The sequence below is a fragment of the Perca fluviatilis genome, unplaced genomic scaffold, assembly GCF_010015445.1.
Source record: "Perca fluviatilis unplaced genomic scaffold, GENO_Pfluv_1.0 PFLUV_unplaced_scaf_8, whole genome shotgun sequence".
Taxonomy (NCBI): domain Eukaryota; kingdom Metazoa; phylum Chordata; class Actinopteri; order Perciformes; family Percidae; genus Perca; species Perca fluviatilis.
This window is the reverse complement of record NW_024375759.1, coordinates 145,726-169,000: the sequence shown is the minus strand read 5'-3', so window position 1 is coordinate 169,000 and position 23,275 is coordinate 145,726. Positions and strand designations below refer to the sequence as shown.

The following is a 23,275-nucleotide window of genomic DNA, read 5'->3' as shown; positions in this document are numbered from 1 at the left end:
GCATCAAATCTCCTCCAGGACTGTGCTTGTTGAGTTGCGGGGCCATTTATATGAAGACAGAGCAGGTCACATCCCCCTTTGGAAGGCCCGCCTACATGTTGTGAATACGTCTTGAAGCAGCATATTAGGAAGACGTTTTGATGAGGATGCTCTGGAAAGGACGTAACCAGACTGATTGGACATCCTTACGAAGACGTCATGGACTCAGCGTTCAGAAATCCGGGCAAAATTATTATAGTATGTTTAAAAAAGAAAAACTATGTGTTTTACTACTGACTTTATCCTACCTTGGATAAGAACACGGAAAAAAGGAACCAATACATTTCATACAAACACACCATTTATTAAATATTTTAAATTACCTACATAAACAACTCTACAAATAAATTATATATAAAAAAAGATATAAACAGATACAAACAAATATATACATATATATACATATAAACAAAGAACACAATATTAAAAGAGCCAGGAAAAATCTGGAACGCTGTCGTCATCCCACTCGGATCGGCCAGATGAAAACAGCTGCAAGGAAGAAATAAAAGCTAAGAGATGTTGAGCCCCATACTGTGAGATGTTAAAGTTTTGCTGTGCACCTGTGCTCACCAGTTCCAGATCATCCTGGGGGTTAACCTCAGCCAACCGACTGCTGCAGCCCTCACTCGGGTATGGTGGCGGACAGCCAGCAGGTGAGGGAGAGCCAGCAGTCGGTGGTACCCGGCTCCCTGAGGCTGAGGTGGTTGTGGTGTTGGTGAAGATCCACCCGCTACAGAGGCAGCTTCCCCATGCAGAGAAGGACCTGCCTCCAATTTCCCAGCTTCTGAGAGACGGAGGTGTGTATAAACAGTGATGCCATGTAACGCGTTACTTCTAACGCGTTACTCTAATATGATCACTTTTTTTCAGTAACGAGTAATCTAACGCGTTACTATTTCCAATCCAGTAATCGGATTAAAGTCACTGTGCGTTACTATTTGTCATTTTCCTTAGTAAAAATATATATTTTTGCTTTCTTCTTGCTCTTGGGGAGTGAAGTCACGTATGCGACAAGTCACGTTTTCAGCATGTGGACAGTTCACGTGTCCCACGCAGCGACACAAACGTAAACAACAATGTAGGGAGGAGAGAGATGCGTGTTTTCTAGCTGGAAATACAGTCACTATTTAGAGTTTGTGTCAGCTAAAGACGGCAATACTGTATTAAGGTTGGTTGTACACTCTGTGCTGGTGGCGACTACATCACATTTGAAGAAACATTTGGAGTCGCAGCACTGCAGTCAAACTTACAGAGCAAGTCCCAGCAGGTGGTGCGAAGCAGAGAGAAGGAGGTCCCCCACCACCCAAACAACAAAAGCTGGACTTCAGTGCAAAACCAGTAAGTGGGAGAGAGTTGAAGAAGTTGGTCGGAGGTAGGCCTATGTTGTGGGCGAAATGCTGCCCTTAAACACGGTTGACTTTCGTGCCATAATAAACCAGATCCCTACTACTGGCAACGCTGAGCTGCCTCACAGTAAACCATTTTTATGTTGAGGCTGTTGGGGTGTTGTCGGCAGCTGCTGCATGTAACTAATAAAGTAACTTGTAATCTAACTTCGTTACTTTTAAAATCAAGTAATCTGTAAAGTAACTAAACTACTTTTAAAATCAAGTAATCTGCAAAGTAACTAAGTGACTAAGTAACTGTGGCAACACTGTGTATATACATATGCATCTTTTCACCACTGCACGACACAGATCCGGAAAGATGTACCTCTGTTACCCAATCAGTACGGACAAGGTTACACTGAGCTTGTGAAGCTGTAAGTAGACAATCAGCTATTAGAGCCACTGCTGGAATGAGAGGCAGATCCGCTCTGGTAAGTATTCAGTAATAGGTATGAATTAGTGTGACAGCAAACATTACAGCAAGGATTTTGAAGTTCAAACTCACCATGGAGTTCCTCACCGATGGACAGCAGTGATTGCTGAATCAGCCGTATTTCTTTTTTCCTCTTCTTTCTGATTTTTAGTAGCCTTTCATTCAACGCAACCTTTCTCTGGCTCAGCAATACCGCCGTCTTCGCCTCCTTCTGTGAACACAGAACATAAGCTGAGACGCTGATCCACAGCATCTGACAAATATTTAATTTACGGACCACTCAAATATCAATGTATACCAGGTCACCGAAATGAAAGCAAAGAAATACCATATGTTCATTATAAAAAGAGCAAAAGCCTACTGCCATGTTGTGCACATTGCCCAGGTGGCAGTCCAACCGCGAAAATGTTAAACCCTGGCACTTCACGTCTGGGCAGCTCAGTCGGCCTCCATATCTGCACACACACCATATTGTCACACACAATATTGTTACACATTTCCAGGACATCATCAGCACCAGTAATCAGCTGTGTGTGTGTGTGTGTGTGTGTGTGTGTGTGTGTGTGTGTGTGTGGGATACACTGACCTTCCTGATGCCAGGCCTAGCATCAGCCTCCTCTCCTCCCTGTCCGTGACACCATGCACATGTCTTAAGTGCCCGGACAAGTTGGCATATTGGCCCTTGCACTCCGGGCACTGTTTTTGTGTCATTTTCTGTGTGTGCAATGTAAAAGCAAACATCAAACGTGGAGAAATAAGTCAACAGCTGAAACACAAGATTGAACTATTAACAAGTATGGCGCATGCAGCATTAATCCTGTAACAAATTGAAGGGGTATGGACTACCCCATCACGCAATCGACTGCAAGGAGCTATTCCGTCACTTAGCGCACAGTGCAGCGGGCTTTGGTTGTGAAGTCAGTCCATCAGAAAACCGTGCTGATGCTGAGCTGACAGAGAGCAGTGTCTGTTATGCATGCTCAGTGGTTTAGCCTGATGAAGAGGGGCCAGATTATGCACACACAGAGACAAACTGATGTGACTGATATCATGTTTTAACCACAGATGATCTCCCAGAGGTAAAAGCGAACACACCTGTATTTAATAGGCACTATATTATGAAACAGCATCATCTCCTAATTTGACTTGTTTGCTAAATCATAATTTATCAAAGGAGTCAACAAAGAAAGAACATATTTTTTAAAATCAATCTTTAATTATTGGTGTAATTAACAGACTATAATATTAATGCAGAATGTTCTGATCCCACTTGATGGCCACTCACTAGGAACATTGTCCTGGTGCAAATGTGGCAGGTTATCTGATCGGCAGACGATGACTTGTCATTTCATTGCAAATAAATACGAGTTTATGTTCACTTCTTTACCTTTACCTGAGGAAGACCAGTTGCTGAAGTAATTCCAGTCACATCCACATCAAATGAAGGAGTAGGAGAAAAGACACAGTGTGTGTGTGTGTGTTTTATTTCTTAATATGAAGATAGATATCTACTCAAGTTTTTCTTTCTCCAGAAAATATTTTCGTACCCTCACTCAAGCAGATATTTTCACGACTTGTTTTAGCCAAGTAACAGTACTAAGTGAGTAATGTTTTAAAGTTAATGTAAAGTTAATGCTTTAATTAATCTTTTTGATTGTATACAGTGTGCCTCGTGGAAAACGCACTCATCTTCAACCTAGTAAACACGGCTTCAAAAGTTTTTATTCTGCGTCTGCTCAATGAAGTGTGTGTGTGTGTGTGTGTGTGTGTGTGTGTGTGTGTGTGGGGGGGAGGGGGGGTCCCGAGCCGTCCTAATGAAGCCGTTTCGCGAAGGCAACATAAAGTTTGTTTTTATAAACAAACTGTTGCCCTAACCGCTATTAAATGACACGGAAGTAGAAGTTATTATCGACCCTCAATAATCTGGCATGGTTACAAGAAAGCAGCAAATATCCCTTAGGAAGCTGGCATCGGGAGACTACAAGTGTTAAGATTTGGGAAGATGGCATCCCCCTACAGCTACACCGCGCACCATAACACTGTAATCCCCCATCAAATGGTCGAGTGTAAAACTAACCCTCTCATGCAACGCATTCAACAGTAAACTGTACTACTGCATCATATAGCCTTCAGTCAAGCGCAAATATGCCTGTAATTTATTGTGGAAAAAAGCAGTCAACTACTGTAATAGTTTTTTGACCCAAAATGCATTGCAATATACAGCTAAACTTTGTAAAATTACAGAACAAGAACTTTGTAACATTTTGCTGTATAAAGTACATACATTTGTAGTAAGTACTATGCACCTCATGTGTTATTATGGCTTACTAAACTCCAGACTAGCAGGAGCTAAGGGTGACGACAGCCGTGAGGCTGTTTTAAACATTTTTTATTAAAATGGGCTTCATGGAAAAGCGCTTACCAGTTCTTGAACCTTCTGAACACGACTTCCAAAGTTATTCTCTGCTTTGCGCTGACCACTTCGGGAGATTTGCAGTGGGCGTGGCCTTCACTCGGCTACATTATTTTGGTGTCACGTGACAAGATCAAGATCAACGCTAAAATAATTATTTTTGTTCTTAAAGTCAACTGTAAACAGGTAGTAAAATTGTACATGTCTATGTTAACAGTGAAATTAATTACAATGTTACTTTAGATAATTACCTGGTAATTAGCCTACTCTCAGCCATCTTGCGTCGTTTCAGCATTTTAGTCTATTGCCTATGCTGCGTTCAAGGCAACTGGGAACTCGGGAATGTCCGACTTTTCTTTTTATTATTCTTTTTATTATATTTTTTTATGATTTCCTACTTGTGAACTCGGAGAAAACTTCATGAGTAGCAGCTGAATGACGTCACACAACAATGGCAGCTCCCATGGAAGCCCACATTGGAAATGGTAAACAACAAACTAAAAGTCAACATAAAGCATATTTGCATGTTTGTAATTAAAAAGTATAAATATAGTCAAAGGTTTAGAAACTGCAGCTCAGAAAATATAACTTGCGTTGTGCTGGAAATGTGGAAATTAGTCTGGACTAATGCAAGGTGAAAAGCAGAAAATGCTGTATTAGTGGGGCAGATGGGCATAATGGGTGCACATCTCAGTAAATAATAAGCAACACATATTGCTAAACACATATAGTAGAAACATAGTTTGCAGGTATAAACACGCGCACACAAACACACACACACACAACACACACACACACACACACACACACACACACACACACACACACACACACACACACACACACACACACACACACAGAAGTACAATATTTATCTATGAAATGTAGTGGAGTGGACGTAGAAAGTGACATTAAAAGAAGACCCAAATGTAGCCAGGTGAAAAAATGTGCATACGTATTAACGCCACCAGATGGCACTGTCAGATTTTCGATATCACCTGTGGGGCAAGGGATGCTGGGAAAACTCTGTGGGCAGGAAAAGACACATGGACTTTAACGGAACACGCAGGTATTTGCTTTGTCGGACTATTAAGGGTAAATATACAGATATTTTTGATTGTTGGCATACGATATCATTGTATAAACAATTATTGTATTTATTGCCTACACATTAAGAGATGTAGATTGATTTGTTTGTGTTTCACTGGATTAGCAGACAATGTATGAAGACATTGTCCAGATTTAGCCGCCATGACTGAGAACAATTTTTTGTATCTGATACGGATCTGTACAAGAGGGGTGACTGTATTTATTTTTGCACTCTAAAGTTTAAGTATTGAGAAACACATAGTGTACAACTTTTAATACTGTTGCAGTATTTTGGTCTGTACTGGTTTTGTTTATGCAAGGAGCTTATATTAAAGCTCTATCTTTAATAGTAAATTTAAAAAATTAAATAATAAAAATTAAAAAAAATAATTCTAACAATCTATCTGAGCACCATTTTTTTTATAAGTTCAGAATAAAGACCACAAAAAGATATTAGTGTCCTGTGCTGTTTTAATTTCGCCAGGCTACACAAGTAAAGTATAAGTACCTTTGTACTTAAATAAAAACAATTACGGGTCACACAGTATTTGTATTAAATCTTGTGATGCTTTCTCCTAAAAAAATTTTTTGTCACCAAGAAACCAAGAGAAAAATGGAGCGGACTCGGGGCCCCCAGTGAAGATGTGTGTTTCGATTAGGTAGCGAGAAAAGTGGATCTTTGAAGTCCTGAAGATGATAAACGATTGCCTGGAAGCCGTGGACAAGGATCCTCCAGGATCTCTGGGCAGCAGTGTTGCACCAGATACTGTAAGTCCATGTATTATCTAGAAATTTGGACAGTAACGCAACATGGAAAAACACCAAAAACATAGACAGTTTGCAAAACATCAACTCGTGGAGCACTGCTACTTCAAATACATACTAATTCTTCAAAAATCAATTGTTAAAAGTATGATGTGTGTTTCCTATCATCCTCTACTGTTTGCATTCTCATTAATGAGCTTTTAACAGAGAAGGAGAAATGAATGTGAGAAAATCAACAGATGCTACATCAGGACATGCTGTCTTCTTTTGTCGTTATTAGCTAAGAGATGTTGGTGGAGAAGAAGACGAGGAGGAAGGAAAAAATAAAATAATAAAAATAAAAATAAATAAAAATTCAATCAAGTGGATTGTGTGTTATTGTGAGAACCGTGCATATTTACACTTGGGATTAGGTGTTTGTTCCCCCCCCCCTCTTGTAAATAATGGCTTAGGGTTTTTAAGGGTTAAAGGTGACATCTGTTATGTTATATATATATATATATATGTATGTATAATATATGCTAATTATACACCATTTCAGAAACATATAACGCTTATACTTCTGGGGCACATACAACAGTTTAATAATGAGCGGTCTCCACATTGTACTGGACAATATATAACTGAGTCGAATTTGGGATGGAATCCAGTTCAACTGGAAGACCACAGGCTTCACATTGAAAGCCGTGCCTGAGTGGTCCAGCGCCTTCCAAAGTTGTTTGCCAGGGTGACACTCGCAGAGGAAGGTCTGGGAATCGGACGCCAGAGCTTGGTGCCGATCGCCCCCCGAAGACCACATTACCTTTGGAGAACGGCATTTTTGTAACGGCGCCCGCACAGAAGAAAGCAAAGAAAAACACATCAACAACAGCTGTTATTTTGCTGCCGTGGTAAAGTCGCTACAGGAAAGTTTGTCTTTTGTCTCTCTGTGTCTGTGTGTGTCTGTCTATGTGTCTCTGTGTGTGTGTGTTGTGTGTGTGTGTGTGTCTATGTGTCTGTGTGTGTTTCTCTTATGTGTGTGTGTTTGTGTCTGTCTGTGTGTCTGTGTGTTTTTTTGTCTCTTGTCTGTGTGTGTTGTTTGCGTGTATCTGTCTATGGGTGTGTGTCTTTGTGTCTCTGTCTGTGTGTGTGTGTGTGTCTCTCTGTTTTTTGTGTGTCTCTCTCTGTCTCTATGTGTGTGTGTCTCTGTGAACATTTGAGACGGACGCATCAATGAGTGTTATCTTGTAAAATTATCAGCACAATTACAACCATTTCCCGTCTGCCCTCCACAACAAAGGTATTTCCAGAAGAGGAGAGGAGAACCCTTGACAATAAAATCCTTTGAATTCATGAAAGTGAAACCATACCACTGTACTATGTCACGGTTTAAAAAAAATCCAATGTTGAGTTCCGGACACCCGGCACATGGTAGGTTGTCACTAGGATTAGGATTAGGGTAAAGGGATGGATAACCAGATGTATCAAACTTGATATCGCTAGAAGGGAGGGTCAGGGGGGAGTGATTAACGTTATAAAGTGGCAGCGACCAGCCTCTTTCTAGATTCCAACGAAAGGCAGGATTTCATTCTGAAATAAAACCCTATGTATATATATATATATATATATATATATATATATATATATATATATATATATATATATATATACAAAGTTTGCTAGGCAAAAAAGAACGTTAATCTCACGATAAAAAAATTGACACCGTTAATAACGCATTCAACTCAATTAATTTGTGTACCATGGGAAGTGAGGATTGAAGGCAGATTTGATTTGAAAGGACTGCAGTTTCTGCAGGTCAGCCTGTGAGTGAAACCTTCATTAACCAACGTGACGTTTGGGGGGTCAGCGACGCGGATCTTAAGTGACACAACATGTGTCCTGTAAAAAATGAGCCTTTGCATCAGACACGTAGCAGTTAAGATCCCTCCGATTCAACATCAATAATAAAAAAAAGTTCATATATAACGTCACCCTGTTGTCGATTCGGAACCCATCAGCTGTTAGATCAGCATTCTTTTCTGGTTTTATGACTGAGTTTAGAAATGACACAAATTCCTACTCGAAAAACACTAAGGCCGTGAGAACTCTGGATCTGTATGAGTTGTGTGTGACTTCAAATACTTATTAATAAGGTTTTATTATTCTACGTATTTATTTCTCTGCCTACCAGCTTGTCCACTTAGGCCTTGTGACTGCGGCTGTACCCCTGTACACTGATGTATTGTTGTATGTTATTCGTTCTTTGTATTTTGAACTGTATCTGTCGGTATTGTTCTGTATGTATGTATAAATAAATTTAATAAAAATAAATAAATAAATAAAAGCTATTTTGTGAGATGGAACCTTTTTATTTTATTAATAACTAACTAAGAAACTATTTTTTTTTTACAAAAATAACACCACACAGGCATTAATAAACACCTAAGGGATCAGAGTATGTCAAAAACTCAATTTCGGCCAAAAGTGGAGATAGAACCTTATAATTCTAAGCTCACAAAGTATTCTGCAGCACATGTGCTAAATTCAGCAATAGGCACAATGTTAAGAATAATACATAAACCATATCTAGTAAAAAGACAAAAGGAAGCAATATTGGATTCAAACATAATAGAACATTTATTTTCAATTCAACACACATATTTGACTAGTCACACTACAATTAAATCAATATCAAATATACATAGTATTAACATGAAAAAGGAAAACACATGCATTTATAAACCAGTTATATATATATATATATATATATATATATATATATATATATATATATATATATATATATATATATATATATATACATACACACACACACACACACACACACACACACATAAACAAGTACACGGTAAAAACCACAGCTTCAAAAATACGCTCCATAAAAAAAATTCCATTCATTTAAAAATCAATCACAGCACACAATCAATCACACTACAATGAAATAAATATAAAATATCCATAATATTAACATGAAAAAGGAAAATATATATATATATATATAAACCAATACAGTACACGTTTAAAAACCACAGCTTCAAAAAACGCTCCATAAACAAAATAGAAAATCACTCTGCCTTACAGTAAAAGGATAAAAATGTTACAAGCTTTTTATCCATCTAGGCTACTACTCGTTCAGCCATTCCAGATTCCGGCCCTCTCCTCCAAAAGACGATTGTCTGACACCATAGTCCCATGTGAGCTCCTCTTTTACAGTCACATTTCTAGTGGCAACAAAGATCATGCTGTCCCTGAGTCCTCCAGAAAAAGGCAACGCTAAGCGCACTGGCTTGACATTAAAGTTCTTGCTTGAGTGATTCATCCTCCTGCCATAAGTGTCAATGCTGGGGTGGCAGAAGCAGGGGAATTTCTGTGCATCCAGGCACATCCTGGCACCACTGTGGCTTCTAAAGTAGAAAAAGTACATGTCAGTACCATCTGGTACGTGACTCTGCCTTTGCCTTCCTTCTGCCTCTGTGACCAGCTCCCCGTGATAGTCGCAGACTACATCTCCAGCCTGGAACGGCATAGTTGCCACCACGCCCTTTCCCTTTGGTGGTCCCAGGTCTATGATGGCCAGGCCCTTCCACTTCTGGTCCAGGACTGACTGCATTATGTTTGGGTCCGCGAGGACAGACCCCCCCTCACTTTTCCAGCATGCCAAGATTTCATCCACCTTGGGGGCATTGGAAGTCCATCCTTCCCTTTGCAGCTGGTACCTCACCCTTGCTTGTGAAGGCTTTTGATGTGGGTAGTCCATAAGGATGTAATCCATCCTGAGTTTCCTCTGCATGTCCCTCCACTTGTGGTAGAAGACACGCCCCCCTTCATATCCCTTCGCTTTTGACTCCTCCTGAGAGGGAGGAACGCCATGCAAAGTCATAGGGAACTCCTCCAGAAAATTGTCCCATGTCATGCTGGCTTTGCGTTTTGCAGACACGACAGTGGACATGCTCCCCTCATCCTCCAGCGGTCCATGCCTTCTGCAGAAACGATCGATCACTGTGGTGGCATGGGTCAGGGGCATGCCGTTCTTCCCCAAGAAAAACCTGTCCTGGTCGGATCCTGCGACTGCTTGGCTCTTCAGGTAGACTGACCGGATGCTGTCCATGTAACAGCTGAACCAGGCTTCTTGTTGCAATGTCAGGGTAAAGCTGTCCTCTACTCCACGGGCGGCAGTCATTTTTACAACCGCACCCTGGTTGACCCTTGCTCGCCCAAACCACTCGTGCACGGTCAGCTCCCTGACCTGCCGGGTTGTCTTCCGCAGCTTCAGCACCAAGAATGCGATGCAGAAGTTCCTCAGGTCTGCCAACCTACCCTCATCCACGGTCTCACCCCGCTGGAGCCTGCAACAGGTGTCGTCAGCGGTGGCCTTGAAGCTATTCAGCAGGCTGCACTTTCCAGTGGAGGAGAGGGACTGCCTTGTAGAACTGGTCCCCGGTTCCTCGGCCGAGCCACTCGTTGCCGTTGCAGCGGGCAGCGGCACGTTGGTGACCAGAAACCCACGTTGCAGCAACGTCTTTGTCAGCGTCCTGCAGGTTGGGTCGTCCTGCACTATGGCAGATAAATCGGCGTAATCCCAAATGCGAGCTTTCCTTGCCCACTGCAGCTGGGACTCCTTGGCTCGCTGTAACTCGGCATTGCGCTCCTCTGGGGTACAGTCCTTCATGCAGACCCGGGCCAGGTGGGTGGGGAGCTGGTCCTGGGAAGTCTTGCAGATCAGGCAGCAGAGTGGGTTCCTCCAAACTCTGGCAGATTCCCTTGAGGAGAAACAGTTATATACAGGTCAGAACAGAGTGGAAATAGCAAAAGGGGGGTCTCTCTTTGCATTAATGGAGATGTTCAGCCAGTCTGTTCTATAAGCAGCATATTAGAACTTACATTTTTGACTGTAGAAGCCCTTTTTGTCACTGCCCTCGGTCCACTGCGGCAACATCCAACAGATTCTGGTCCGTCTGCTAAGCTTTCTTCTGCTGTAGATTGAATATAAAAAAAAAAAAGTTGTTTACAGTGCTGCCTCTTGTATCTTCCGCATCGAAACTCCTCCAGGACTGTGCTTGTTGAGTTGCAGGGCAATTTATATGAAGACAGAGCAGCTCACATCCCCCTTTGGAAGGCCCGCCTACAGGTTGTGAATACGTCTTGAAGCAGCATATTAGGGAAGATGTTTTGATGAGGATGCTCTCTGGAAAGGACGTAACCAGACTGATTACAAAGACGTCATGGACTCAGCGTTCAGAAATCCGGACTACTGACTTTATCCTACCTTGGATAAGAACACGGAAAAAAGGAACCAATACATTTCATACAAACACTCTACAAATAAAATAAATATAAAAAAAGATATAAACAGATACAAACAAATATATACATATATATACATATAAACAAAGGACACAATATTAAATGTGTTGTGTGTGTGTCTCTGTGTGTGTGTCTCTGTGTGTGTGTGTGAGTGGCTCTGTGTGTGTGAGTGGCTCTGTGTGTGTGAGAGTGTGTGAGACTGTGTGTGTGTGTGTGTCTCCGTGTGTGTCTCTGTGTGTCTCTGTGTGTGTGAGAGTGTGTGTGTCTGTGTGTGAGTGTGTGTGTGTCTCTGTGTGTCTCTGTGTGTGAGAGTGTGTGAGTGTGTGTGTCTGTGTGTGTCTGTGTCTTTGTGTGTGTGATTGTGTGTCTCTGTGTGTGTGTGTGTGTGTGTGTGTGTGTGTGTGCGTTTGTGTGTGTGTGAGAGAGAGAGAGAGAGAGAGAGAGAGAGACAGACAGAGAGTGTGTGTGTGTGTGTGTGTCTCTGTGTGTGAGTACCCAGTTTCAGCACCATGGACAGCCCCCCCTCCTCTCTTCCATTAGCGAGCGACTTCCCTCTGCATCAGACGTGGCCTGTTCCTTCTTCTGGAAAAGCATTTCAGACCACCTGTTAGAAAACATTGAGAAACACACGTTGTTAGTCTCTGTGTGTGTCTCTGTGTGTGTTTGTATGAGTTTATGTGTGATAGAGAGAGTGAGTGTGTCTCTGTGTGTGTGTGTGTGTGTGTGTGTGTGTGTGTGTCTGTGTGTGCGTCTGTCTGTCTGTGTGCGTACCCTGTTTCAGCAACATGGACAGCCCCCCCTCTCTTCACGTCCCTCTGCATCAAGCATGGCCAGGTGCTTCTTCTGGAGAAGACCACCTCTGTAAGGGAACACAGAGAAACACACTTAGTCTCCGTGTGTGTGTGTGTGTGCTGCTGAGACATTACTCTTCTCCCTCCATCAGCTCCAACACAATGTATTAACTGTCCTCCGTCTGATAGAAGTCCTCCATTTTTATGAGACACGGATGGTCGATTCTCTGCAGAATCTCAATCTCAGTCTGTGCGTTTCTTGTCACTGTCCCTTTAGATTGAAAGTTCTTCTTGTTGATTATTTTCATGGCAAACATTCCCCTGAAGCTCTCTGGGTAAACTGTACTGATCAGTTGACATCAGGTCAATGAAGACAAAACTTTGTTGCGTTGTTCATCCAGAGTGAGCACGCCGTCGTGTGGTCAGCTTCCTGTCTTTATCGATCAGGATACCGTCCACAAACGTCCCGTTGTTACTGGAGTCCTGCACAAAGACATCGCTGCCCTCTTTCCATTTTGATGTTGCCACAAACTGGCAGCGGCTGGGGGAATTCGGAAAACATGTGCTTGTCCTCGCGCTGCGTCTGAGCGGGGTTCGACATGTGAATCTTCACTTTTAGCTCGCTCCTGTTTTTAAAGGTACTGTTCCTGCAGTTTGGCAGGAATTTGCTGCGATTGTAACAGGGACAGTGAAGGCCGGGGGAGTAACACCATCTCTGGTGGAAATCTCGTGTGGGAACTCAAAAAGAGTTTTATCAGACTCCTGGGCCAGGACATCATCGCAAATGAGCAGCATTTCCATATTTCCATGTGGTCTCCATGCTTCAGTACCATTGTTCACTGTGGGAATAGTGGAGATGGAGGAAGTTAGCACATACATTGGTACATTGTCAACACATTTCTGTCCAGCATTTGCTCTTAGCACTACAATATGTGCTTTGACTCTGTTTGCTCCTGACAGTTAACCAAAACCTGCTTCCAACTAACTAACTAACAAATACATATTACTCAAACTATTACTGTGGCTCTCGATTTCATCATGACTGTATTCACAGTTGGGCAAAAGCATTTCAAACACACAGAAAATATAGCAACACTGGGTCCCAGAAAAAGTTAGCCTAGCTGCTACATTTACATGGCTAACAACAAAAGTTACGTGTCACTTCAACATACACAGTCGGAATATAGGCCAACTTTCCCACCATCACTACAATCTCCTGACAACATGCTACACATCTGCTTATTAACCATTTTATGTTTTCTTACCTGCAAAATACACAGACATTGGTACATTGTCAACACATTTCTGTCCAGCGTTTGCTCTTAGCACTACTATACAATGTACATGCTTTGACTCTGTTTACTCCTGACAGAAGCGCTCACTTAAGGGTATACTCCCTCTTGTGGCAGAAGGGAGCAACAACATGTTTCTACTACAATGCCTGAGTGCAGGAAGAACAGTGACTCATTTAACAACATAAAGCAATGCACATTTTAATGAACATGAACTGTTATAGTGCAATTAAATTAAATGAAATAAATAATATATATGGGTGGTGGCTTTTCCTATTAACTAAACAATATAACTTACTTTATGACCTGGTCCTCACACAAACACTCTGGAATAGTTTTGGCATCACCCGCACAAAGGTGGCACACGATGTGTTCGTTCAGGTCCTTGATCTTCAACTTCACCTCCTCCTTGTTTCTTAGTGGGTCCAGTTTGTAGATGGACAGGAGCTGATTTCGTAGCCGCATTGCCATTGCCATTGGACCTTGCTCAGCCACCTTTGGGAATAGGTTAGGAAGGAAGAAAAGAAATTCTGTACCGTACAACTGTACTGCCTGATTGTTTACTGTACTGCTATGCTATTTTTTTACGTGCATCAATCTGTAGTATTATGCTGCTTTTTACGTGCATTAATCTCCTTAAAACACACACTGTTATTCATGCATGAAAACGGGGCTCTTTGCATGTCCATATTTAGGTGTCTAGCCAAGCATTGACCAATATAATGTATCAAATTACAATATCATAATTAGTCGTCAGTAGATATTTAAGTTAATAAACAGCACATAGAGGGAAACTTACAAAAAATAGCAAAGTCTGAAAAAAAGCAGTCGATAACAATGCATCATGACAGACTTGGTTATGGTTAGGTTTGGGTTAAAACGCAGGTGCCTTGAAGTCAACGGTCGCAGCGCTGCATGGAAGGGGCCGATGGGGGCAAAAAACACCATTCAGCGTGCAGTGCTGGAGGCATTTATTGTGAAACTATTATATATTACTAAGACCTGGAGAGAAGTTTGTACATGTACATAGGCAATGAAAGAATACTAAATATACTGCTTTTAATATTAAGACTTTTTTTTTGACTGAAAAGGTCAAATTTTTTATAGTTTAGTTTTGTCTGAAAATGTAATGTTTCATGTTTTGAGTGGACCCCAGGAAGAGTAGCTGATGCTCTGCATCAGAAAATGGGGAATACAATTCAATCAAATCATGTTAAAACTCGCACATTATAGCCAGATAAGAAATGCATTACCGGTGTCTCTGTGTGTGTGTGTGTGTGTGTGTGTGTGTGTGTGTGTGTGTGTGTGTGTGTGTGTGTGTTGCTGTCTGTGTATGCGTTCTGTTTCAGCAACATGGACAGCCCCCTCTCTTCACGTCCCTCTGCATCAAGCATGGCCAGGTGCTTCTTCTGGAGAAGACCACCTCTGTAAGGGAACACAGAGAAACACACTTAGTCTCCGTGTGTGTGTTTGTGTGTGTGTGTGTTTGTGTGTGTGTGTGTGTGTGTGTGTCTCTCTGTGTGTGTGTGTCTCTGTGTGTGTGAGAGTGTGTGTCTGTGTGTCTCTGAGTGTCTGTGTGAGAGTATGTGTGACAGAGAGAGTGAGTGTGTCTCTGTGTGTGTGTGTGTGTGTGTGTGTGTGTGTCTGTGTGTGCGTCTGTCTGTCTGTCTGTCTGTGTGTCTGTGTGCGTACCCTGTTTCAGCAACATGGACAGCCCCCCCTCTCTTCACGTCCCTCTGCATACAGCATGGCCAGGTGCTTCTTCTGGAGAAGACCACCTCTGTAAGGGAACACAGAGAAACACACTTAGTCTCCGTTGTGTGTGTGTGTGTGTGTGTGTGTGTGTGTGTGTGTGTGTGTGTGTGTGTGTGTGTGTGTGTCCTCTGTGTGTACCTGTTTTACTATATTGTTGTCCATCTGTGTGTGTCTCTCTTGTTTGTGTGTGTTGTGTGTGTGTGTGTGAGAGTGTGTGTGTCTCTGTGTGTGTCTCTCTGTGTTTGTTCATGTTACCCTGTTTCAGCAACATGAACAGCCCCCCTCTTCACGTCCCTCTGCAAGAAGCTGCAACTGTGTTTTTGAAAACACTTTGAAATAATTTCTGTGTGTATGCTGTTCTGCTGTCAGTATATATGTCTTGTGATTCGCTATTGTCTGAATCTAACAGCTAGTTTCAAAGTGTGAAAATGTGTTTCATTGTAAAGCCGGTTTTTGCGAATGTCATTTAGCAAATGCCGGCTTCAAGGAAGTGTGTTCTGACACTTTGAAATAATCTGTTGGATGCTGTTCCGCTGGCAGCATATATGCCGCATTTGCTACGGAATCCAACAGCTAGTTTCAAAGTGTGAAAATGTGTTTCATTGTAAAGCCGGATTCGCAATGTCATCTAGCAATGCCGGCTTCGAAAGGAGTGTGTTTTTGACACTTTGAAAATGTACGTCAACCTGGGAACTAGGTAAGGGGGTGATAGCCACGATCATCAAGTGATGATCCTCAAACGTGTGTTGGCCGGCCTCGCAATTTCACTTTGCCATTGTAAAGCCGGCCTCGCAATTTCACTTCGCCATTGTAAAGCCGGCCTCGCAATTTCACTTAGGCCATTGTAAAGCCGGCCTCGCAATTTCACCTCTCACATTGTAAAGCCGGCCTCGCAATTCCTACCTCGCCATTGTAAAGCCGGCCTCGCAATTTCACTTTCGCCATTGTAAAGCCGGCCTAGCAATTTCCACTTCACGCATTGTAAAGCCGGCCTAGCAATTTCACTTCGCCATTGTAAAGCCGGCCTCGCAATTTCACTTCGCCATTGTAAAGCCGGGCCTATATTTTCTACCTTATCATAGCGATGTTCCGGATTCGACCCGAGGTCAAGGTGCGCCGAGGTGGGCCCTTTTCCTGAATGTATACCCGGGAGGTTAGCCCCTTTCTGTGGGCCGATGGGTGGCTCCCCTGGGTGGGCCTTGTAAAGTCGGCCGCGAATGCCACCTATCCAAGCCGGCCTTGTAAGGCCAGCTTTGCAAATAACGACAGTTGGGTTTAGGCACCACTGTGCTAGAATGGTTAAGTTTAGGTAAGGGGTTTAGGGGTTGTGGGGTAAAAAAAGAGCCCTCACCTGTGGGTGCTAGTCTGGCATCTCCTAGCAGGTGGTTGGCACTGTAAATAATGACAGTTGTGCTTACGCACCACTGTGCTAGAATGGTTAAGGTTAGGGATAAGGGATGAAATGGGATGTTGGTACGGGTAACAATCTCTGCAATGGTAACAGCCCACACATACAGGTAGGGTCCTTTGGTGTTTCTAACCTTCACAATAAACTTGCTGTTCTTTCATGATAAAAAGAACCAAAGTGTTGTTTTTTCATACGGCGAGGCGTAAGGGTTTAACTGAAGCAAATGCCATGTATCGGTGCATGCTCGTCCAGATTTGGACGAGACTGGAACCACATGGTGTGTGTGTGTCTAGCCATTCTGGCATTGTAAAGCCAGCTTTGCAATGAGTGTGTTTCTGACACTTTGAAATAATCTGTTGGATGCTGTTCCGCTGGCAGCATATATGCCGCATTCGCTACGGAATCCAACAGCTAGTTTCAAAGTGTGAAAATGTGTTTCATTGTAAAGCCGGATTCGCAATGTCATCTAGCAATGCCGGCTTCGCGAAGGAGTAGTTTTGACACTTTGAAATAATCTGTTGATGCTGTTCCGCTGGCAGCATATTTTTGTTCGCTACGGAATCCAACAGCTAGTTTCAAAGTGTGAAAATGTGTTTCATTGTAAAGCCGGATTCGCAATGTCATCTAGCAATGCCGGCTTCGCAAGGAGTGTGTTTCTGACACTTTGAAATAATCTGTTGGATGCTGTTCCGCTGGCAGCATATATGCCGCATTCGCTACGGAATCCAACAGCTAGTTTCAAAGTGTGAAAATGTGTTTCATTGTAAAGCCGGATTCGCAATGTCATCTAGCAATGCCGGCTTCGCAAGGAGTGTGTTTTTGACACTTTGAAAATGTACGTCAACCTGGGAACTAGGTAAGGGGGTGATAGCCACGATCATCAAGTGATGATCCTCAAACGTGTGTTGGCCGGCCTCGCAATTTCACTTTGCCATTGTAAAGCCGGCCTCGCAATTTCACGTCGCCATTGTAAAGCCGGCCTCGCAATGTCGCTTTGCCATTGTAAAGCCGGCCTCGCAATTTTGCTTCGCCATTGTAAAGCCGGCCTCGCAATGTCGCTTCGCCATTGTAAAGCCGGCCTCGCAATTTCGCTTCTCCATTGTAAAGCCGGCCTAGCAATTTCACTTCGCCATTGTAAAGCCGGCCTAGCAATTTCACTTCGCCATTGTAAAGCCGGCCTAGCAATTTCACTTCGCCATTGCAAAGCCGGCCTATATTAAATGTCAATTATATGTTGGTCAAGGTTTTTTCTAATTATATACTTTATCTTTTTAAATTTTTATTAATTGTTAATTTTTAGTTAAAAATAAATTTATTATTCTTACTTTGCCATTGTAAAGCCGGCCTCGCAATTCACTTCCGCCATTGTAAAGCCGGCCTCGCAATTCACTCTGGCCATTGTAAAGCCGGCCTCGCAATTCACTTCGCCATTGTAAAGCCGGCCTCGCAATTTCACTCTCCATTGTAAAGCCGGCCTAGCAATTTCACTTCGCCATTGTAAAGCCGGCCTAGCAATTTCACTTCGCCATTGTAAAGCCGGCCTCGCAATTTCACTTCGCCATTGCAAAGCCGGCCTCGCAATATTGAAATGGTATACCAGGGGCACGAAAATATTTCGTGCCGGGTTAAGTGTGGCCATAGCGGGGGGGCTTAAGTGTGGGTTCCCGGGACCGACCGGAGGTCAAGGTGCGCTGAGGTGGGCCCTTTTTCCTGAATGTATACCCGGGGAGGTTAGCCCCTTTCTGTGGGCCGATGGGTGGCTCCCCCTGGGTGGGCCTTGTAAAGTCGGCTTCGCAATGCCACCTATCCAAGCCGGCATTGTAAGGCCGCTTTGCAAATAACGACAGTTGGGTTTAGGCACCACTGTGCTAGAATGGTTAAGTTTAGGTAAGGGGGTTGGGGGGTAACAGCCCTCACCTGTGGGTGCTAGTCTGGCATCTCCTAGCAGGTGGTTGGCACTGTGAAGCGTTGCAAATAATGACAGTTGTGCTTACGCACCACTGTGCTAGAATTATGGTTAAGGAGATAAGGGATGAAATGGGATGTTGGTACGGGTAACAATCTCTGCAATGGTAACAGCCCACACATACAGGTAGGGTCCTTTGGTGTTTCTAACCTTCACAATAAACTTGCTGTTCTTTCATGATAAAAAGAACCAAAGTGTTGTTTTTTCATACGGGCGAAAGCGTAACGGTTTAACTGAAGCAAATGCCATGTATCGGTACGTACACCGCACGCGGTGAAATTAGCAAGATACGTCAATGCGATTGAGCGCCAGCTGGTGCCACATTTAAAATTGAGCGAGACGGAACCACATGGTGTGTGTGTGTCTAGCCATTCTGGCATTGTAAAGCCAGCTTTGCAATGAGTGTGTTTCTGACACTTTGAAATAATCTGTTGGATGCTGTTCCGCTGGCAGCATATATGCCGCATTCGCTACGGAATCCAACAGCTAGTTTCAAAGTGTGAAAATGTGTTTCATTGTAAAGCCGGATTCGCAATGTCATCTAGCAATGCCGGCTTCGCAAGGAGTGTGTTTCTGACACTTTGAAATAATCTGTTGGATGCTGTTCCGCTGGCAGCATATATGCCGCATTCGCTACGGAATGCAACAGCTAGTTTCAAAGTGTGAAAATGTGTTTCATTGTAAAGCCGGATTCGCAATGTCATCTAGCAATGCCGGCCGCAAGGAGTGTTTCTCACTTGATAATCTGTTGTGTGTTCCATTCAATATATCATTCGCTATTCCAACAGCTAGTTTCAAAGTGTGAAAATGTGTTCATTGTAAAGCGATTCGCAATGTCATCTAGCAATGCCGGCTTCGCAAGAGTGTTTCTACACTTTGAAATAATCTGTTGATGCTGTCCGCTGGCAGCATATATGCCGCATTCGCTACGAATCAACACTATTTATGTAAATTTTTCATTGTAAGCCGTTAATGTCATCTAGCAATGCCGCTTCAAGAGTGTGTTTCTCACTTTAATAATTGTTGGTGCTGTTCCGCTGGCAGCATATATGCCGTTCGCTACGAATCCAACAGCTAGTTTCAAAGTGTGAAAATGTGTTTCATTGTAAAGCCGGATTGGGCAATGTCATCTAGCAAATGCCGGCTTCGCAAGGAGTGTGTTTTGACACTTTGAAAATGTACCGTCAACCTGGGAACTAGGTAAGGGGTGATAGCCACGCATCATCAAGTGATGATCCTCAAAAGTGTGTTGGCCGCCCGCAATTCACTTTGTTACTGTAAAGCCGGCCTCGCAATTTCACTTCCATTGTAAAGCCGGCCTCGCAATTTCACGCCATTTAAGCGCCCTCGCACTTCACCGCCATTGTAAAGCCGGCCTCGCATTTTCACTTCGCCATTGTAAAGCCGGCCTAGCAATTTCCCTTAATTTCGCCATTGTAAAGCCGGGCCAGCAATTCTACTCGCCATTGTAAAGCCGGCCTAGCAATTTCACTTCGCCATTGCAAAGCCGCCCCGCCAATATTGAAATGGTATACCAGGGCACGAAAATATTTCGTGTCGGGTTAAGTGTGGCCATAGCGAATATGGGTTCCCGGACCGAACCGAGGTCAAGGTGCGCTGAGGTGGGCCCTTTTCCTGAATGTATGCCCGGGAGGTTAGCCCCTTCTGTGGCGATGGGTGGCCCCCCTGGGTGGGCCTTGTAAAGTCGGCTTCGCGAATGCCACCTATCCAAGCCGGCCTTGTAAGGCCGCTTTGCAAATAACGACAGTTGGGTTTAGGCACCACTGTGCTAGAATGGTTAAGTTTAGGTAAGGGGGTTGGGGGGTAACAGCCCTCACCTGTGGGTGCTAGTCTGGCATCTCCTAGCAGGTGGTTGGCACTGTGAAGCCAGCATTGCAAATAATGACAGTTGTGCTTACGCACCACTGTGCTAGAATGGTTAAGGTTAGGGATAATGGATGAAATGGGATGTTGGTACGGGTAACAATCTCTGCAATGGTAACAGCCCACACATACAGGTAGGGTCCTTTGGTGTTTTGAACCTTCACAATAAACTTGCTGTTCTTTCATGATAAAAAGAACCAAAGTGTTGTTTTTTCATACGGCGAGGCGTAACGGTTTAACTGAAGCAAATGCCATGTATCGGTGCAGTACGCGCGACGCGGTGAAATTAGCAAGATACGTCACTGCGATTGGAGCCAGCTGGTGGCCAGATTTGGACGAGACTGGAACCACATGGTGTGTGTGTGTCTAGCCATTCTGGCATTGTAAAGCCAGCTTCGCGCAATGAGTATTTCTGACACTTTGAAATAATCTGTTGGATGCTGTTCCGCTGGCAGCATATATGCCGTCATTCCCACAATCCAACAGCTAGTTTCAAAGTGTGAAAATGTGTTTCATTGTAAAGCCGATTCAATGTATTAGCAATCGCTTCACGAGTAGTTCCTGACACTTTGAAATAATCTGTTGGATGCTGTTCCGCTGGCAGCATATATGCCGCATTCGCTACGGAATCCAACAGCTAGTTTCAAAGTGTGAAAATGTTGATGATCCTCAACTGTGTGTTGGCCGACATTGTAAAGCTGTCACCCCAAGGGTAAAACGGAATGCAACAGCTAGATTCAAAGTGTGTGTGTGTGTGTGTGTGTGTGTGTGTGTCTCTTTGTGTATGTGTGTCTCTCTCTCTCTCTCTGTGTGTCACTTTGTGTGTGTCTGTGTGTATGTGTGTGTCTCTGTTTGTATGTCTGTGTGTGTCTCTGTGTGTGTGTGCGTGTGTCTGTGTGTTGTGTGTGTCTCTGTGTGTGTGTCTCTGTGTGTGTGTGTCTGTGTCTATGGTTGGTGTGTGTGTGTGTGTCTCTGTGTGTGAGTACCCATTTTCAGCACCATGGACAGCCCCCCCCTCCTCTCTTCCATAAGACAGTTCTTCTTCTGGAAAAGCATTTCAGACCACCTGTTAGAAAACATTGAGAAACACACGTTGTTAGTCTCTGTGTGTGTGTGTGAGTGTTGAGTGAGTGAGAGAGAGAGAGAGAGAGAGAGAGAGAGAGAGAGTGTGAGACAGAGAGAGAGAGAGAGAGAGAGAGAGAGAGAGAGAGTGTGTGTGAGAGTGTGAGTGAGTGAGTGAGTGTGAGTGAGTGAGTGAGTGAGTGAGTGAGTGAGTGAGTGAGTGAGTGAGTGAGTGTGTGTGTGTGTACGTCTGTGTGTGTGTGTGTGTGTCTCGGAAACATGCATTCCTTCTGGTTTAAAATGGTTATACAAATCAAATGGTTATACTAACCCTAACCCAGCGACGGGGTGGTGTCCATCAGGGGCGCAATGGTGGAGGAGGAAGAGGAGGCGGCAGCACTTTGGTGGGCGGCGATGAGGTCAAACAGCTGTGGGTCCAGCGACCCTCACATGGTTGCAGCCAGATCAGAGGAATCTGGGGAAAGTTGATGCTGGAGGGGCTGGTCTGGCTGTTGGGGCTGCTGCTGCAGCAGAGTCCGTGGGGCGGGCAGGGGGTCCGCTGCAGTCTGGGGAGAGCTGGGCCCCTGCAGGAAGCTCCTTCCTCACTGGCACTTCAACCGAGCTGGTCTTTGCCAGTTGGCAATGCAGCTTGTTGAGAAGGTCGGGATAAGTGGATCTGACAGACTTGGCCGTGCCAGATTTCTGAAAGCCGAGCTGGAGAAAGCCAAGCTGGAGCTGTTGTAACAGGGACAGTGGAGGGAGTAACACTGTCTTTGGTGGAAATCTCTGGGGGTGGGGGGGACTCAAACAGATTTTCTGGAATAGTGGGAGATGGAGGGAGTTAGCGCAGTCTCCCATAGCTCTTTGAAGTAGTCCTCAGTCCTCAGTGGCAGGTTCGGTGTGGCCTCTACCATTCAAGGTAATGCCATTTGGACTTAAAAATGCTCCGGTTACTTTCCAACGGCTGATGGAAGTAGACCTACAGGGCAAAGGCTGTTTTGTGTACTTGGATCACATCGTTATCTACTCTGATACAGTTAAACAGCACAACCATAAAAAGAGGGAAAAGAGAGAAGAAAACACTTTGTTAGTCTTTGTAATAAGTGGAAGACATGTCTGTTAATCCACAGTTTAAAACAGCTAGAACTAATTACTGAATGCAGTGTTAAAATAAATTTTTCATAAAGTGTACAGATCTGATTATGTGTCTGTTTAATTGTGTGTGTGTGTGTGTGTGTGTGTGTGTGTGTGTGTGTGTGCGTGTGTCTGTGTGTGTCTCTGTGTGTGTGTCTCTGTGTGTGTGTCTGTGTCTATGGTTGGTGTGTGTGTGTGTCTCTGTGTGTGAGTACCCATTTTCAGCACCATGGACAGCCCTCCTCTTGCAATAAGATAAGTTGCTCTAACCTACAACCTAACCCAAGATTTTTTAATCTAACCATAACCAAGTGCTTTTTGGCCTAACCATAACCCAAGCCAACGAAAGGCAGGATTTCATTCTGAAATAAAACCATATATATATAAAAAAAAAAAAAAAAATATATGCTGTCAAACGCTCTTCATTTTTAATCAACAATTAATCTCCAAATTTCTATAGTCAATCACAATTCATCGCGATGTTATATCACATGAATAACATTCTATTATTTTGCATTTCAGAATTGTCTTTAAGTACATATTAACAACGGA

At 43.5% G+C, this 23,275-nt stretch overlaps 2 protein-coding genes and 1 long non-coding RNA gene across 12 annotated transcripts in view; 1 reads left to right on the top strand and 2 right to left on the bottom strand.

The window, feature by feature from the left end:
• LOC120555323 overlaps nucleotides 1–23,275 on the bottom strand; it is a 31,103-nt gene that overhangs the window by 2,642 nt on the left and 5,186 nt on the right. The window lies entirely within an intron of this gene.
• On the top strand, nucleotides 6,025–6,451 carry LOC120555332. The gene is made up of 2 exons (XR_005638685.1): nucleotides 6,025–6,130; nucleotides 6,408–6,451. It is a non-coding gene; the product is annotated as an uncharacterized LOC120555332 (long non-coding RNA).
• The window catches only part of LOC120555327, a 75,517-nt gene continuing 61,174 nt past the window's right edge, over nucleotides 8,933–23,275 (bottom strand). Inside the window, exons 1-8 of one of the 10 annotated variants that reach the window (XM_039793995.1) lie at nucleotides 22,939–22,968; nucleotides 21,921–22,612; nucleotides 21,514–21,593; nucleotides 12,203–12,290; nucleotides 11,927–12,035; nucleotides 11,229–11,393; nucleotides 11,009–11,100; nucleotides 8,933–10,887 (exon numbers count right to left, since the gene is read on the bottom strand). In XM_039793995.1, the coding sequence (XP_039649929.1) occupies nucleotides 9,252–10,887; nucleotides 11,009–11,010 (1,638 nt within the window). In that variant the 5' untranslated portion in view covers nucleotides 11,011–11,100; nucleotides 11,229–11,393; nucleotides 11,927–12,035; ... (2 more) ...; nucleotides 21,921–22,612; nucleotides 22,939–22,968 and the 3' untranslated portion in view covers nucleotides 8,933–9,251. Of the gene's footprint in view, nucleotides 10,888–11,008; nucleotides 11,101–11,228; nucleotides 11,394–11,926; nucleotides 12,036–12,202; nucleotides 13,062–13,487; nucleotides 13,666–13,812; nucleotides 14,847–14,873; nucleotides 14,940–15,206; nucleotides 15,295–21,513; nucleotides 21,594–21,920; nucleotides 22,618–22,938; nucleotides 22,969–23,275 lie in introns of those variants that run through there. The other 9 variants (XM_039793993.1, XM_039793994.1, XM_039793989.1 and 6 more) reach the window with 9 other exon arrangements.